The 17,076-nt window shown below is 40.9% G+C and overlaps 1 protein-coding gene across 3 annotated transcripts in view; it reads right to left on the reverse strand.

The window, feature by feature from the left end:
- PCNX2 (pecanex 2) overlaps nt 1-16,662 on the reverse strand; it is a 264,024-nt gene extending 247,362 nt beyond the window's left edge. For all 3 annotated transcript variants that reach the window (XM_075995467.1, XM_012738242.3, XM_012738240.3), the window contains exon 1: nt 16,491-16,662. In XM_075995467.1, the coding sequence (XP_075851582.1) occupies nt 16,491-16,643 (153 nt within the window). In that variant the 5' untranslated portion in view covers nt 16,644-16,662. The remainder of the gene's footprint in view (nt 1-16,490) is intronic.
- Between the last annotated feature and the right edge of the window lie 414 nt (nt 16,663-17,076).

Raw genomic sequence — 17,076 nt, forward strand, 5'->3', positions numbered from 1 at the left:
CACGACGTCTACGTCTAATGAGAACAAACCGCTTGTGAGCGTTTCAGTGCACAGACATGAAGGACACGCTTGGGGTTTCAACCCTTACTGATGTGTACTTCATAAGGGTACTTCATCAATCTACTTTCACACACTAATTTTGAAGAAGACTTCTGGAAATGATTGTTTTCATTTTGTAAACGAAGAAGCTGAAGCATAAAGTGGGCCACACCACACAGCTGATGAGTACACAGAACTCCTTCTGTCTGGATGTTCCTTCCCTAGCAACTTCAACGACCTGATAGAGAACCAGGGACTTAGAAGAAATTAATAAAAACAAAGTGACCTTTCTGGGCAGTAAGAACACATCACTGTTAGAGGGAAACAATTCCCCACTCCTTGGTTGCCAGGAGAGGGGTTATTTCCTCTGTACAGCTGGCCTTTCTGCACCTCTGACTCACTCCTCCCTTAGTGACTTCTCATGGTGATATGGGGAGCAGGAACAGGACATGTCTTCCTCATGCCTTGCCCTTCTTCCTTCTCCGGAGATGGGGGACCGAGCAGGTGTGTCTGGGTGGCTGCTCCACGCTGCAAGGTCTCCAGCATCAGGCCTCAAGGCAGAGACCTTCCGCACCACCCCTCGCCCAAGCGGGTGAGTCTCTGTGACCCTGGGCTCACAGTCAGGAAGTCCACCTCCCTGCAGATATAAGTCACATTCCCAAATATCAGCTTCATTCACAATAAAGGTGATATTCTGAACTCCATCTCTTTGACTCTTTTGTTACCCTCGGAAAAGGAAGGTGCTATTTATTGGGGCACCAAGTCTATGCATAAAGTTCATGCACTTGACTGGAAGGGGAGCCTCTCAAGAGTTTTGTTGGATGCTTTGTGCTCTTGATTGTGGCATAACTCGCCTATGTGGCACGTAACAAGCCCAATAAACTTGCTTTCCCAGCTCATGGCAGAACTTAGAAGGTGGGGTGAGGAATGAACAGAAGTAGGCACAATAATGTAACGAGACGTAAGAAGTGATGCCGAAATCATGGGAAAAATAAAACTAGAAAAAAGAAAATCCATCCATGAGAAAAGCAAAGGCACTTCTGTGATAATTTTCTGAGACACACACATACCTCAGTTATGTCTGAGGCTATCGCTACAAAAGCAAAATAAGATATCTAGAAGTACAAAGAAAATGGTCTATGACATTCAATACACTGTTAGAGAAGGCAGGGAAATTTAAAACTATTCTATCAATGTGATTAAAATAAACTGAGTTTTCCTGCTTAAAGGTTAAGCTTCAAGTTATTTGCAAAATATTTTTACTCAGAGTATGCGACCTAATAAATAAGGCATTAATCTGCCAAACATAACCCTCACATTCATTCCTGACATTTGTATGCTCATCTAAGAGTGCTGAGTTATGCTGCTGTGTGCTGGAGTTCTTTCCTCTGGCTGCGGGGAGCTGCTCAGCCTGGGTATTCATGCTATCCGGGGGCAGAGGTGGGCTTTGGAACCTCCTACTTCGAATTTCTGGAAGCCTGACAACTTCTATGACTTTTTAGAAAACCATAGGTTATTCCAACAAAGGTGAGATTCAGACTGAGCAATCTGAGTTGTCTTTTCTGCTTCAGAGATAAGATGGATCCTATTTTGTTCATTCATTTTGTCAAATTAAGAGAGCAGCTTTGTCCATCTGGTCATCCATTTCCCCTTCATTCATTCATTCATTTAACAGACAGTGTTGGGTATCTTGTCTGTGCCATTCAAGCAGGACTCTGGGTCCTATGTAAGTAAACTGTAATTCCTTGGGGGGTTGGGAATAAGTGTGTCTACCAAAAAATCAGGCCACATGACAGAGAAGGGCTATCATTTGTCTGCATTTATGTATGTGAAGGAATTTACGTCTTTCAGATTCAAAATAATAGTTCATTACATATTTAGGGAATTTCCTTTATGAACAAATAAATGAAACATATTCAGTATTTTCTCATAATATCTAGGACTTGTGGTTATATGTTGAGAACTGGCATGAGCCCAGCAGAAGTTTGGACCAGACATGTACAGAGCGTATCCCGACATCTATGAACTTGCTCCACAAGTTACGGACAGGGAGGTCTTAATACAGCACCCCTTAAAGTAGGCCACCCTTGCAAATACTCATTTAAAAACGATGATGTGGACGGAATCAAGAAATGTGACTCAAAATTTAGCTCTATTTGCACTTCTATCTTGCAAAGTAAGATGAACAAAAAAGTAGAATAACACTTTTTCTTAGTCCTGCTACTTTCTTTGGCTATGCTGTTTATTTGTACTAAATCTGCTGTGATAGCATGCTACTTGACTAGAAAAAAAAAATTAAGTCTGCTCTGCTTTCTTTGAGCTCCTGGACTTCTTTCTTGGTGTGCAGCTTGATAAGGGAAATTCTGGACAGAGAGGTGGTAGGTAACGTTTGGGCCATCGGAATAGTGCTGTGGGATATGCTATAAGATGAAAAAACAGACAAAAGTTGGAGAGTTAAATATGACTGTACCAGCAAGGTCATTAAAACAAGAATCTTGGTAGGCTTACTTGTTTTGAAAATTAGTTTAAAAGCTGGCACCTGTAATTATCCAAGCCTCTCTCCCTTTTCTTTTCCTAAAGAATATTGAATGGATAACTTAGTCTAGGAATGTTTAGTACAGTCAAGAAATTTGGATTCATGTTGTCTTTCCTATTTTAAATGGCCAATGTTAACATTTTATTTACATGTTTAATGTATAGTGAGATAAATAGAATGAATCAGTAAGTTTACTTAAGACAAAGTTACGTCAAACTTGATGCAATAAACTCAACCATAAATCGGTACTGACATTGAGATTGGAAATCCATGTCATATGTCTCTTAATAGGAAGAAATGTGTTATTTAAAATTAAAAACGAGAATTCAATAATATGAATGTTTACAAAATATAAACTAAACCTGATCAATACTGTATTTTATATATAATATAAATCAAAAGTTGTATATTCATTTTTCACAAGGAATTTTAGAAATAGTTTTGACAAAGCTACTAACTTAACTATTAGAACTTCTGACTGAGTTCATTATCATCAAGTTCCTTGACTCTGTGTTTTTAAATGCCCTCAAAATCCAAATGATATAGAAAATGTGTAGTGTCATGAAATTTCAAACCTGTATCAATTAATATTCAAATATAACAAAGTATAGCTGGGTGTGGTGATTCACATTTGTAATCCCAACACAATTTAAGATGCCATGGTTCTTTTGTCTTTAGGTTATATTAGTAGGCCTAGAAACTCTGTTGTTAAAGTCATTTGGAATAGATTTTGTTTGAGTATGAAACCAAACTACTGAACAAGGGTCATTATTCATTTCTAGCCCTGCTGCCTTCCTATTTTGTCCCTCCCTCTATAGGTAACTACATTTTTATTAGTGTCTTCATTTATCTTTTTCCTATGTCTTTTTGAAACATAAGCAATTGCATGCATGCTTCATTTTTCCCTCCTTCTTTTTAGTCTGAAAGTATTTTCCTTTTTTTTTTTTTCACTTAACAGTGTTACCTGGAGATCCTTCTACAATAGTCCATCTTTTCATTCCTTTTTGTACAATTGCATAGTACTCCACTGTAGGAAGTACCTTAATGTACCATCATGTACCATAATCCATTCGGCCAGTTCCCCATCAAAGGAAACCTGTTTCTGGTCTTCTGCTATAACAAACAGTGCTTCGGTGACTCACCTTGTACATACCTCCCTTTAAATTTTTGAGAATGACTATTTCAACCACATTAGGTATTATCTTTTAAATCTTTGCTATCCAGACATGCAAAATCATGTTATTTTAACATATGTGTTTCTTTGATTAGTAAAATAATTTTTCACACATTTACTAGCTATATATATATATTTTCGACAATTGTCTACGCCACTTTTAAGGTGGTTACATTCTCCATATTGATTCTAATTTATTCATAAGAGGCATATACAGATGGTAAGTCTCATGAAGATAGAAGCCAGGTTTGTCTTATTCTCCGTTACACCCTCAACACCTAGCTTGGTAACCAGCAAACAGTTCATCAACAATATTGGTGAATAAATATTTATGATAGTAATTTCATGTTACGTACCTTTTCACAATTTAGCAAATTGTGCAAGCTGTTATTTAGCCTTTGTAAATCTGTTTCTTTTGTGAAATGGAGTTAATAGTTCTTAAGAGGATTTTTATAAGGATTAAACATAATAACTAAAATAATTAATACATCGTCTGGTACCTAGGCACTCAAATGTTAAAGTCATTATCATCATCATCACCATAATCATCATCATCATGATCTACTCATCATTCATCAATACCATAGGATAATCAACGCAACGATAGCATTTTAAGATGGAGCAAAGAGCCACAGAGCAAATCTTTTATTGCCTGCATAGACAGTCAGGGGTGTTGATACACCCCAAGAAAAAATAGTCCTGAAACAAGCCAGACAACTGTTTTCTGGGTAAAATATTTGTTTCAGGGATTGCTCAGGGATATCTCTTATATTCAGTAACTTTTCTTCTTCCCTGATTATTAAGTACCTAGTTGTAGTCTTGAAAGAAGAAATAAGTTAACAAAGGACAAGGAAGACCAATGGGATACAAGCATCAATTTTCTGACTTTTCATTTGAGATGGTAAAGATTTGGGGGAAGGAACTGAAACATACCCATAATCCAACATATATATTTACATCAGAGAATAAGAGATAAGACTAGAAAATTCCTAAGGTCCCTCACATCCAAAACATCTGTATTTCCTTTGTACATTTAAGATCAAACAATAACAATAAATGAGATAAAAAATCATTTTTGTTTGATCCAATGGTCCATAAGTTTTATAAAATCCAACTTTCCCATGAGAGGGAAAACATTTATAATTATTATGTAAGTATCACAAAGAAATACATAATTGCTACATAAATAATTGCTTGGGAGCAATGGCAATTTGAACTTCAAGGCAAGCCAATGCAGGGAGTAATGTCTCTGTTTTTTAAGCTCCATTTTTGAAGATCTGGATTCTGGCCACGACACTGCGGTGAGTCTACTGAAACAGGCCTGATCACAGTCTGTTATATGTACTACCAAACCTGTGTCTTCCTTTACCAAGGTAGTTTCCATTAATGGAAAAAGCAATCTGATTTTCCACTGCGTATGAAGCACCACACCAGGCACCCAGGAGGAACTGGAATCACAGCCCTGTAGGCAAGGATTCTATAACCTTGAGGGAGACAGAAGGCTCCTTGACTTTGAAGCTCTCGGGGGATATTTTGCCATTTTTCTGCTCCCTGCATAAAAGAACCGTCTTCACCCACTGTCTTCATTTCTTCACCTCCCATTGCCTTTTAAACCCACAGCAATCTGGCTTCTACGCCCCAACACTCCACTGACAGTGCTATTGTCAGTGTCTCTAAAGACAAAAAAATGACTACAATTTCCTCTTTTCTCAGCAGCATGCAACACAGTTGCTCACGGTTGAAATGCTCTCCTGTTTCTAAGACATAAGGCTGCCCTGGCTCTTCCCCTGCCTCACCGACACCTCCCCTGCGCTCTGCCTGAGAGCAGAGCTCCTGGGACCTCACTGCTTAGCTCTCTTCTCTCTTTCTGCACACTCAGTGCATTGGCAATAAACATAGCCTCTGTACTGATGATTCTCCAATTCTTATCTCTAGCTTACATTGTTTCTTTAAGATCCCCACACCTATATGCAACTATGTACTTCCCATCTGCACTTTGATATCTACAAGGAAACTCCAAACTGATATAAGTAACATTAGGTGTTTATAGTTTCCCATCCGTCCCACCAACTGTCTTCTTCTCTTCATCTCAGTCAGTGGCACCCTATACACCTCCTGCTCAAACCAGATAATCGGATATCCCCTTCGATTCCTCCTCATCCTCACTCCTCCACCCCGAAAATGAACATATCACTAAATCCTTTCAAAATCTACCCACATTTCTCCATCTTCACTGCCGCCACCACCTCTTGGCTGGATGACTAAAATAGCCTCTGAATCTCCCATTTCTATTTTTGCTCTTCCTCTGATCTACTTTCCTCTAGCAGTCAGAGAAACCTTTTGATGAAGTAATTCAGCATATCTTTTTATATGTTTTGGGGAGCCATGTTAATGCTTTATTCCTCCAACAATTATTAAGTTGACAAGAATGCGGGAAAAAGCTAAAATTATATAGCCATAGGTGAACCTAACTATTTATCAAATTGATAGCACAACCACAAAGAAGAATCAAAACATAACAAGAAAAGAATTAACCCAAGTAACTTTAGAATGCAATACTCTGGCAGGACATTACTGGTAGGATGTATTCTAAATAAAAAATAATAACCTCTAGATAATCTTGAACTTTACTTAAAGATTTATTTTATAGTGGTATCATGGGAGTAGTAACTCCTGTGTTTATTTTAGGATTGAGCAAATGACATTGCTATGAACCAGGGTTCTCATTGTGGGAGAAGGGATATTTAAATGTGGAGTGGGTGAAGGAGAGGAAGAGTCCTGTGATTTGGACTAAATGGAAGGTTTCAGAATTAATTCTCACTTAATTAATCAAGTTTTCAATTGATAGATTAATCAATCTCCCAGCTCTGTATACTAAAAGGGCAAAGGCAACCCAGTAGCAATAAACACAACTATTGCAGCCCAGATTTTGGATTCCAAATGACATTCACCACCAAAAGGATCAGGGCTCTTTGGAGAAATGACTAATTCTTCCAGGGCTGGGGCAGGGAGAGTATAAGTTAAGCCAAGAATACCTTGTTGGGACAGATAGCAAGAAAGTGCACATAAACTGATGGGGACATGTCCAAAAAACTCAAGATCTGAGTGAGCGAGGTCCCATTTGCCAAATTTTGGATTATTTGAACATCAAAAAGAATGATGATAGGAACAGATTATATCTATTGAATAAAACAACCAAAAAACAAACAAACAAAAAAAAAAAAACCCGAATCTTTGAGACCACACCTAACAAGCACAACAAACTACAGGGACAGGAAAAAAGAAAAGCTCTTGTATATAAAAGAATAACAATTAATAAAGTTAGAAAGAAAATTAATAGACAATTGCCATTTTGTAGCTGGGCATGGTGGCACATGTTTGTAGTCTCAGCTACTCAGAAGGCTGAGATCTGAGGATTGCTTGAGCCCAGGAGTTCAAGACCAGCTTGGACAACAAAGCAAGACCTCATCTCAAAAAAGCAAACAGTCATCATTTTGCAACTATCAGTGCACTAATTTTTTAGGCAAAAAATATCAATTTATGCTATGACTACTGAATGAAAGATTTTGTGGAATATAATATATATGGTCTCCAGGTTTCATTCCACAGATTACTTGCTAAACCCAAAGGGAAAAACAGGCACCTTTGCAATAGAGAAATGTGGCCAACACCACCTTAACCAATGACCACACTTAATAGCACAAATAATGGGGGTTGGAGGGTGAGTGGGAGAATGACATCACCTCCCCCTGATGTGATGCATGACAAGGACACAACACTTATATAGTAGTAGCCATGCCAAAAAGTACATAAGCACACCTAATCTCAAGGAAACAGAAAAACTGAAATTAAGAAACACTGTTGGAAACAACTTTCAGTGCCATGAAAGAAAACAGAAAGGCTTAGAGAACTCGTTCTAGAATAAAAGATAAGCGAGAGACGTGGCAACTAAAAGCCATGTTTGATCCTTGATTGAATCTTGGATGCAGAAAAAAACAAAAAACAAAAAGCCCCAGCTATATAGGACATTATTGGGATAACTGGGCAAATTTGGATAGGAACTGTATATTAAACAATAGCATTATATCAATGATAACTTTTCTGAGTGTGATAATTATGTGGGAGACACCTGCTGAAGTTTTAGGCGGAAGCGCCTTCATGTCTGCAACTTACTCTGAAATGATACAGCAAAATAAAAACTGTATAACTATGTAAAAGGAGTGATGAAGCAAATGTGGTGCAATGCTAAGAACTGGTCATTCTAAGTAAAGGGTATATATTAGCATTGTATTCATTGTGCTAATCTTGCAGCCCTTCTGTAGGTTAGAAATTTTTTAAAAATAAAAACTAGGAGATAAAGTAATCCATATTGTACCTCAAACTTGCTAAAAATAAAAACAAAAACAAAACAGAACCCAAACCATTAGTGTGGTTTCACTCTACTGAGAATTAAACCTCAACTCCTCCTGGCCTGCAAGGGCCATGTGGCCCCACCCTACCAGCCTCTCCAAACTTATCCCCCTGTCCTCCATGTCATCTTCTCCACCCTTGCCTACCTGGCCTGCCAACAGTCTTAAGAACACACCAAGCCTCCTTGCCTCTGAGCTCCTCCCTCGGGCCTGGAAGGCTCTTTCCCAAGCTCATGGCCTGGGCAGCCTCTTCTTACCTTTGAGATTTCAGCTAAATGGTCGCCCACTCAGATAAACCTTCCCTGGCCACCCTGTCTAAAAGAGCCCCTCCCTTATTTCTGGTAGAGCACTGATCACAATTTGTAGAGCTTTTCCATTTCCTTGGTAATTGGTCACCAGACTGACAGCTCCATGAGGGCAGGACTGGCGTGCACTGCCATGAACTCAGCCTGGCACACACTAAGATGGATAAATGAAAGGACAGGTACACAACAAGTTATAAAAATCACAGAATGACCCAGCTTCTTTAAAGGAGGTAGAAGTAAAGTGCTATGTGCTTGATGAAAAAGGGCACTGGTGGGAGCAAATTTAGTCACAACTTCTATGAGAGAAAACCAGAGGAATATTCTGCAATACAATCACTTTCCTGTCCGTAACTCAAAATGAGACCAACATTAATTATCCTAACTTGGTTTAGCCCATGCCTTGCCCATTCATCCCTTCCCTGGACCCCCATTTCCAGACCAGCCACACTCCAGCCTCACCTAACCCAAAAATAATCTGGAAAAGAGAGAAAAGAAGAGAGAAGCAGGGACCAGAGAAACAGGTTCTAACATGAGCCATATCATAAACAATAAGCCACAGAACTTCAGGACATGTTAAACTCAGGCAATGTGACAGCCACCAATTTTGAAAATCTGATAAAATACTGAAAACATTTTTTAATGCAGGATAAGACTGGAGTACAAACCAACACCATCCCTCTTGCACTACTTTTCCAATCCATTCTCCAAACTGGGGCCAAAAGAATTTTTCAAGGCATACATTTGCTCATGTCTGCAGGACAAGCAAAGTTACGTTGGCTGAAAGGCCATTTGTAACCTTTTTCATTTTCATCCCTTGCTGCCACCTCCCTTTGTCCGATCCAACCACACTGAAATTCTAATGCCTCAAACTGGCCAGACTCTCCCTCTCTCACACCTGAGAGCTTTAATATCCTCTGTTTCCCTTGCTGGAGATGCTATTTCTCCCTTACCCACGTTTGCTTGGCTAACCCCTATTCACTCACCAAGTCTCAAATTAGAAGTTATTTCCTCCCTTCCTTCCCTGGGGAGCCAGGATTCTTTATTGTAGAGCACCTGTACTTTCCCTATCATAACGATTATCCCTGTGTCATTCGGGTCTGTTTATCTTCATCTGCTAACTTCACAGGGAGAGACATCAGTCTACCCTATTCTCCTGCTGTTTCTCCCTAATATCCAGCAGAACATGTGGCACTCAGTGTGTTGTCATAGACATAAGTGCTGTCCAACAAATATGTCCAAAATTTTGTCCGTCAGACACACAGCAGGAATGCACTCTTTCTTTAAAGTTAGGTGAGACCATTCAATTTGCCCTGACAAAGAAGTCTGAGTGGACAATATATCTGCCATTTGTAGGCAGGAGCCTCAAGAGCCAGTGCATGATGCCCACTCTCTCTCCCTCCACCATGGTGACTGGCAATGATTAGCAGGGTCAGGGGGTGAGGATGAGCTAACTCACAACAGAGGCCTGTGTCCCTAAATGCCTGTGACGAGCAGCACCCCCTGCTGACCATATCCCCCCCACTGACTACACTGGATCTGCAGTATAAATTAAAAAACAAACTTGGTAAAACCAAAGAGATTTTGAGGTTGGGATGTAATAGAGTCTATAATGAGATTTTGGAGAGGACTGTTGTCACATCCCTTCCCTCAGTCAAGAGAGAAGTGCTTCTTGGGACCACTCAGAGACTTGATATGAGCCCCCTACCGTTTGGGCAGTGGGTAGGGGGTGCAGTAGACTGCTGTCTGATTCCTTCATAGAAGGGGTAAAAGAGCAGAGACTGGCTGGCTAGCAGCTCTAATGGAGGCAATAAGGGGAAGCTGCTACATGGAGCTTGGGCTGCCCACCCAGAGTGCAGTGGAGCAAAGAATACATGAGCATTCACATAGACTTATGCATGCGAGAATCTGCACTGGTTTGCTTTAGATAATGTCTGAGATGGCTGTTGAGCAGAAGGAAGCTAGAGGTGGAGGGAGTTCACCACTGTGCAGGGGAGAGACGCAGCAACTCTCCTCAAGGAAACCGCCAGAGAGACAGGGCTGGCAAGGAGAACGGGGTCTCTGAGAGTGCATGAAGGCAGCTCACCAGAGTCAGCCAGGAATGCATGCCATGCTCTGAAGCCCAAAGCCAGCTTACCACCGTGCCAGTCAACAAAGACTGTCCCTGCTCTCTAGTGCTAAAGGCATCAGAAACACCAGCCAGTGCGTGAGGCAAGAGGAGAGCAAGAGACCATGTCATCCTCATACCCCTTCCTGCCTGTGGAAGTGACTGAATGAGTGACGCTTTGATTATTCTATGAGGGAGAAATCTCAAGAAGCCCTTAGAAAAGTGGGACTGGGGCAGGAGACATAAATTTAACCACCAGAAAAATCTGTCACAAAATTGTGAACCGAAAGAAAAAACAGTCCCATTTTTGGAAGGCGTTCCAGGGGCCAATGTCCCAGCACAGGCAGGTGCTGGTTCTTTTGTCACAGACACAAAAACACAACCTGGGAACACAGATCCTGCCCGCAGATGTGTATATGTCTAATGGCAGAAGAGGAGGATAAATGGGAGGAATTTTGCAGAAAGGTGGCAATTGTCACTCAAAGGAGGCACCAACTTGAAAACATTGAAGAAGACAACCCTATTAACAGAGGAGGGCTATTCCTAGCAAATGTGCTTATGCCAGGAAAGCAGAGCCCTCAGCCAAGCCAAGCCCTTTGCACACACAGGCCAAAGAGCCATCTGGAGCAGGAAAATTTTAAGGCCAACTGCATGGGATGGCATTGAGCCCAAATCTAGAAGGGCTGGGTATGCACTTCCTTTGGAGGGCCAGGTATGCTTTTTAAGTGTCCCCATTGCTGCAGGCTCTTCACCTCAAACCCTACTCTGCTGCAGGCAGGTGAGGGCAGGAGGCAGGAAGTCAGAAGTTCAAGTGAATTATGGGAAAGCACAAAGGATCAGGCATCTCAATGAGAGAATAAATAAGGCTCCCAGACGAGGAAGGACCAGAAAACAAGGTTCTGGGAGTCAAAGGAGAGAAGGAAAGCATAGTCCATATGATTGAATATCAGAGAAAGCCTTTCCTACAAAGAAAGTGAATATGAATGCTACAACTGATGAAGATGAGAGGCAACCTTTTGGGAAGAGCAACATGCCAAGCAGTCCAACAAAATAACAACAATCAAGTGGAATGGGCCAGGTCTGCTATGTAAGGTTGTGCAGGATGCTGACCTCCAGCTGACAGGGTCAAATGGACCAGGAACGAGTATCCCTCTTTGGGCAGACCACTTTACCGTAATTTACACAAAGGCATCCTACATGTTAGAAGTAGGGGCAGAAGGGTGTTCAAAGAAATGTAAGACCTTAAGATCCTAGTCTCAAAACTCAACATCCATTGCACCTTCATTGCTTAGACATCAGTAAACCCTGTTTCCTGGGTTAGGGGTGAGATGGAGAGGGGAATATGATCCAAGATACCACTGAGTACAGCCACAACCAGAGCTCCCATGGCAACTTTCTTTAAAATGTATTGTATTTAAATTTCTATCAAAATGTCATTTATTTATTTACCTATTTATTTATTTATTTTAAGGACAGGGTTTCACTCTGTTGCCCAGACTGGAGTGCAGTCATGCAATCATAGCCCACTGCAGCAAAGAACTCCTGGGGTGCTCAAGTGGTCCTCCTCCCTGAGCCTCCCAAGTAGCTGGAAATGCAGGTATGTGCTACTACACTCGGCTAATTTTTCTTATTTTTCGTAGTGATGGGGTCTCGCTCTTGCTCAGGCTGGTCTCACACTCCTGGCTTCAAGTGATCCTCCCAACTTGGCCTCCCAAAGCATTGGGATTATAGGCGTGAGCCACTGTGCCCAGCCAAAATGTCACTTACTATGCAAGGTGAAGAAACAGAGTGATGCATGCAGTTTATTTTGATATGCCTCGAGAAAATAAAGTGGAATTAGGGATCAATAGAAGGATGAACAAATGGGTAGATATGTGATAAAGCAAGTACAGTAAAATGTTAATGGGGCAGAATCCAAATGGTGGTTATATGGCTGCATATGGTAAAATGATTTCAGTATGTTTTAAATTTTTCATAATAAAATGTTTGGAAAATATTGTTCAAAAAAAGAAAGAAAAGAAATGCAAGATCTAAGGAAAGATAATGATGTACCCAAACAGGAAGTGGCTACAGACGATAATAGAAAAGTCACCAACTAGCTGTAATAATAGCAGCTAGTACACGTTGACTGCTTACTATCTGCCTAGTGCCATGCTAGCACTTGATAGATAATCCCATTTAATTAGAATTATAGCAATTAGAAATGATGTGGTTCTTGTCAAAGAAAGTCTCTAAGGCTAAATTTTGAAAAGCAGAAATGGAAACAAAGCATGTCTGGCTGAAATGAAAAGAAAGGAAAGGAAACATAAAGCTACAGTTATAAAACAAAAGACAAGTTTTCTGTCTGCAAGTGAGGAAAGGGCTGCCCATCCTAACAGTATTTGTCAGACCTGAAAAATCATACATAATATAGTCCTGCATGGGGTCGTGAAGGATGTGAAGTTTCCACCCTATTCTTTCTACAACTCACCTCTTTTTCTCTACTGGAGCTGACCATAATGTCATGGGCTTAAGCATAATTGCACTTTTATCTGGGTCTACTGTTTCACCAAGTTCAGATTGCTCTTATGTGTACCAAGTAAGGCAGCACGGTGTCATGGAAAGGCCAAAGACTCGGATATGACAGGACCTTGCTAAAATTCTGAATTGTATCACTTACTGTCTAGATGACCTTAGTCATGTATTGTACTCTCTGTGGACCTCAACTGCTAAACCTGCAAAATGAAAGTGGTTATCCCCATTTTACAGATGATAAAACTGAGGTCTGGAGAAGTGAGGTGACTTGTATATGACCACACAATCGATAAGAGGAAAAACAGGAATAATGTTTTTGACACGAGGCTAGTGCTCTCAGAACTTATACAAGGCCAGAATCATGCTCACATGCTCCTCTTGTAAAGTTCTATCCTGACTTTCCATGAGTTGTCATCTCAAAAGACCAAAGACAAAACATGTATAATAAATGAAAGTTTAAACATCTCTCAAGACAAATCATCTTTCGGTTAATAAGGAATCAAAGTAAAACTCTTTCCAAATTATCCAAATTGGCTTACAGTTTTTAGTTGGACATTTATGACATTTCTCATAAAGATATAGTTTATAAATGTTAATAAATAACTACTTATCACATTGTCACCCAGATGTAAGTAAATTCTAGGGCTTAGAAATAAGTTTGCCTCAGTAATTTATAATAAAAACATTTATTTAAATATTCAAGGTATCTGTTAAACTAAAAAGTGGATCCTTTCAACAGTGAAACTTTCTTGATTAAACATATTTAAACTGAAATTGTGCAGAAACCAGAAAAGCTCAGGACATGTTAAATAACAGAATGTTGAATAAGCCCCTGCCATGAGTGAGCAGTAAGTATCTTTTTTTGGACCAAGTTCCTGTTAGTAAAACAAAATGAAAAATATATTAATAATCACAGACAATATTTACTGAAGTCCAGAGGAATATACTTAAGCATGGAGACCTAGAGAACAGAAGCTTCATTTGGGGGAGGAGGCCTTTTATTTCTAAGTACTTTCAGAGACCAGAATAAGAAAATAACCTGCCATTTTTTTAAATAAAACAGGCTATCTATGAAAAAGTAGCATAACAATAAATGCACTCACATATAATTATTCTATAAAAGTTAAAGGCACACTGGCATAGAGACATAAAAATTTTGGTATATCTGTTATGACTTTAAAAAAAAGTCCAATATGAGAGTAAAATTATTTAAGGTACCAGTTTTTCACTTTCTGAAGTCTTGAGATTTAGCCAACAATTACGTTTAAATATCATTAAAGAGAAAGCTAACTAAGGATGATTTCCTATTTATAAATACAAGACAGAAATCAAGCTACTCAATAAAACATAATTAGGTAGAAATTAAGGGCTCTGAACATATGTACACATTAAATCGTATGCAGAGTTTTATAAAAATGAGCCCATATGCATAGAAAAAATATCTATAGAAACATATATTGAATGTTAATGTGCTTGTTGCTAAAGAGTGGGATTACAAGTGTTATATATATTGTTTTCATTATCAGGAAACATTCAAAATGTGTAGTAAGGTAGATAATATGATGCTGGTTGAAACAGAAAGAGAAATCCTAGTTTATTATATATGAGATCAATGTTAACCAAATTCCAGGCACTCTGCCAGGTACAACAAGGAAAACCAAGATGAACAAACAAAATAAAAATCCATGTCCTCAAAAAGCTCATGATTTGGGGAAGAAGTAAAATGCATGTTCCAACAACAAAGTACAAAGCAGAAATCAAAAGTGCTATAGAATATTATAATATTAATAGTAAATATAAAATAGTATATTTTGGACTATAGACTATTATAATACTAATAGTAAATATAGAATAGTATAAGGGCAAGGGAGAAGAGAAATTAATTCTAACTAAATGGAATCAGGGAAGCCTAGACAGAGTGGTCATTCCACTGGGTTTTGAAGGACGGAGAGATTTGGGAAGATGAGGCTGGTGGGTTGGGGGAGAAAGGCTAATTCTTACCGAGCATTTTATATGCACCAAGCACTGAAAAGTACTTTAATCTATTAATTTATCCAGTCCTCCTATTCACCCTATTAGGGAGACATTATAATTATCCCTGCTTTACAAACAAGGAAGCTGAAGCTTTCTCAAATTCACACACTAAGAAGCAGCAGAATTTGAACCCAGACCTGTGTTCTATCACCTCCATTTTTAACAATAAGAAAGCTTAAGGTTTAAAAAAGTCCAGTATCAAGCAAAATGGCTAATAAGGAGAAGAACAGAACTGTAAAGCCAGGCCTGAGTCCACTCCCAGGTCAAGCCAGATATATGGCTTTATAAGTATTATCTCACTTAACCTCTAAAACAATCTTGTACATCTGGTACTATTATTTTTACCATTTTACAGATAAGAAAACGAAAAATCAGATATGATTTCCCCAAGGTCACAGCACTGGTAAGGGGTGGACCCAAAATTTAACTCAGGCAGCCTGACTTCTAACCCTTTGGATAAACTGCCAAAAAGAGAGTAAGATAGCACCAAATCCTGGACAATCACAAATGTCAAACTCGGAATCTATCAGCCATGTAAACTCATTTAAGAGTTTTGCTGTGGAGCTCAAATAATGTTTTGGGAATAAAGTCCATCAACAGACATTTCAAAACTAGATTCCTGGCATATAAAGTTGAACAAGTCATGGAATACTTTACCTGCACAGCTTTTCAAATAAGGTTAACCACAGTTTCAATTAGGTATAATTTACCTCGGAAGGTCATATATACAGTTATTCAGCAGGCACTCACTATAAAACGTCCTACCACAACTAGATGCTGCAATACGTTGTTTAGCATAAAGTACATCAGATTTATCCATTATTGTATCTTCCTACAGATTTCCATACATAGTGGTGTGAAAATTGCAAGGAAAGTAAATGAACCTGCCGCCTTCTCGAAGCAAAACAGGAAGGGAGGAGAGAGGGGGGGAAAAAGATCAACACCTAAAATAGGTTTGCATTATTACATTTCGCTTTGCCTTTTCGCTATCACCTGCGATATTTTATACCAAACATTATCCCAAGCTAACCAGCCACGCGGCCTAGGGCCTGTCCACCTACAAAATAGGCTCAAGCAACATTCCCCAGCGACAAGCGGAGTCTGACTCATCCTAACATCCGGCATCAATTCTTAATGAGTCCCAGAGCTCCCAAAGTCCTCTCTACTTCTTTCTTTTCCAGTGAATTTTCAGTGCCCTCTTCCACTGCACGTTCTCCGTCCCAAATTTCCTGAAGCCTTTCTCCCTCCCACCTCTCAAGAATCACTACCAACAACCCTTTCCATCCTGAGGTTGACCTTAAGTCTTGCAGGGTTCCTTCCTCCCTCTCCCCTCCACCCCGCAGCTCCCCGGGGCTCGGCCCTCCTCCCCACTCACCAGGTGCAGGGCCAGGGGCAGCAGCAGCAGGAACAGCCACAGGTACAGGTGGCAGCTGTTGGTGAACTTGCTGTGCTCCGGGTCGTGGTACCAGCCGCCCGTGAGCGCGGCCCACACGCCCTGGCGGAGCAGCTGCAGCACCTGGGACACCATCCCCGCGGCGCCCCGGGGCCGGCGCGCGCCCCGCAGCTCCCCGCGCGCCCGGGCCGGGTGCCCCGGCGCCCTCAGGTCTAACACTGGCGCCCCCTCTCGGCGCCCCCGCCGCCGCCCCCGCCGCCCTCGCCGCCGCCGCCGCCCCCTTCCACCCCGCGACTGACGCTGGAGCCGCTTCTCTGCCCGGACCCGCGCACCGCGGCGCCGGAGCCGGCTGCTGCCGCCGCCGGGCGGGTGGGCGCCATGTCCGAGGGAGGAAGGATTTTCCCAGCGTGCTCAGCGGCGGCTGCTCGGAGGATGCTCGCGAGGCCCCGCCCAGCGCCCGCCCGCCCAGCGCCCCGCCGCCTGCTGCGCTGGGGGGCCGCGAGGGATGACTTAGAGTCTCCCCTGAGGCTCTTCTTTTGCCTCTGCCCTCTCCCCTTCCCCCTGGTCT

Source organism: Microcebus murinus, chromosome 19, assembly GCF_040939455.1.
Source record: "Microcebus murinus isolate Inina chromosome 19, M.murinus_Inina_mat1.0, whole genome shotgun sequence".
Classification (NCBI taxonomy): domain Eukaryota; kingdom Metazoa; phylum Chordata; class Mammalia; order Primates; family Cheirogaleidae; genus Microcebus; species Microcebus murinus.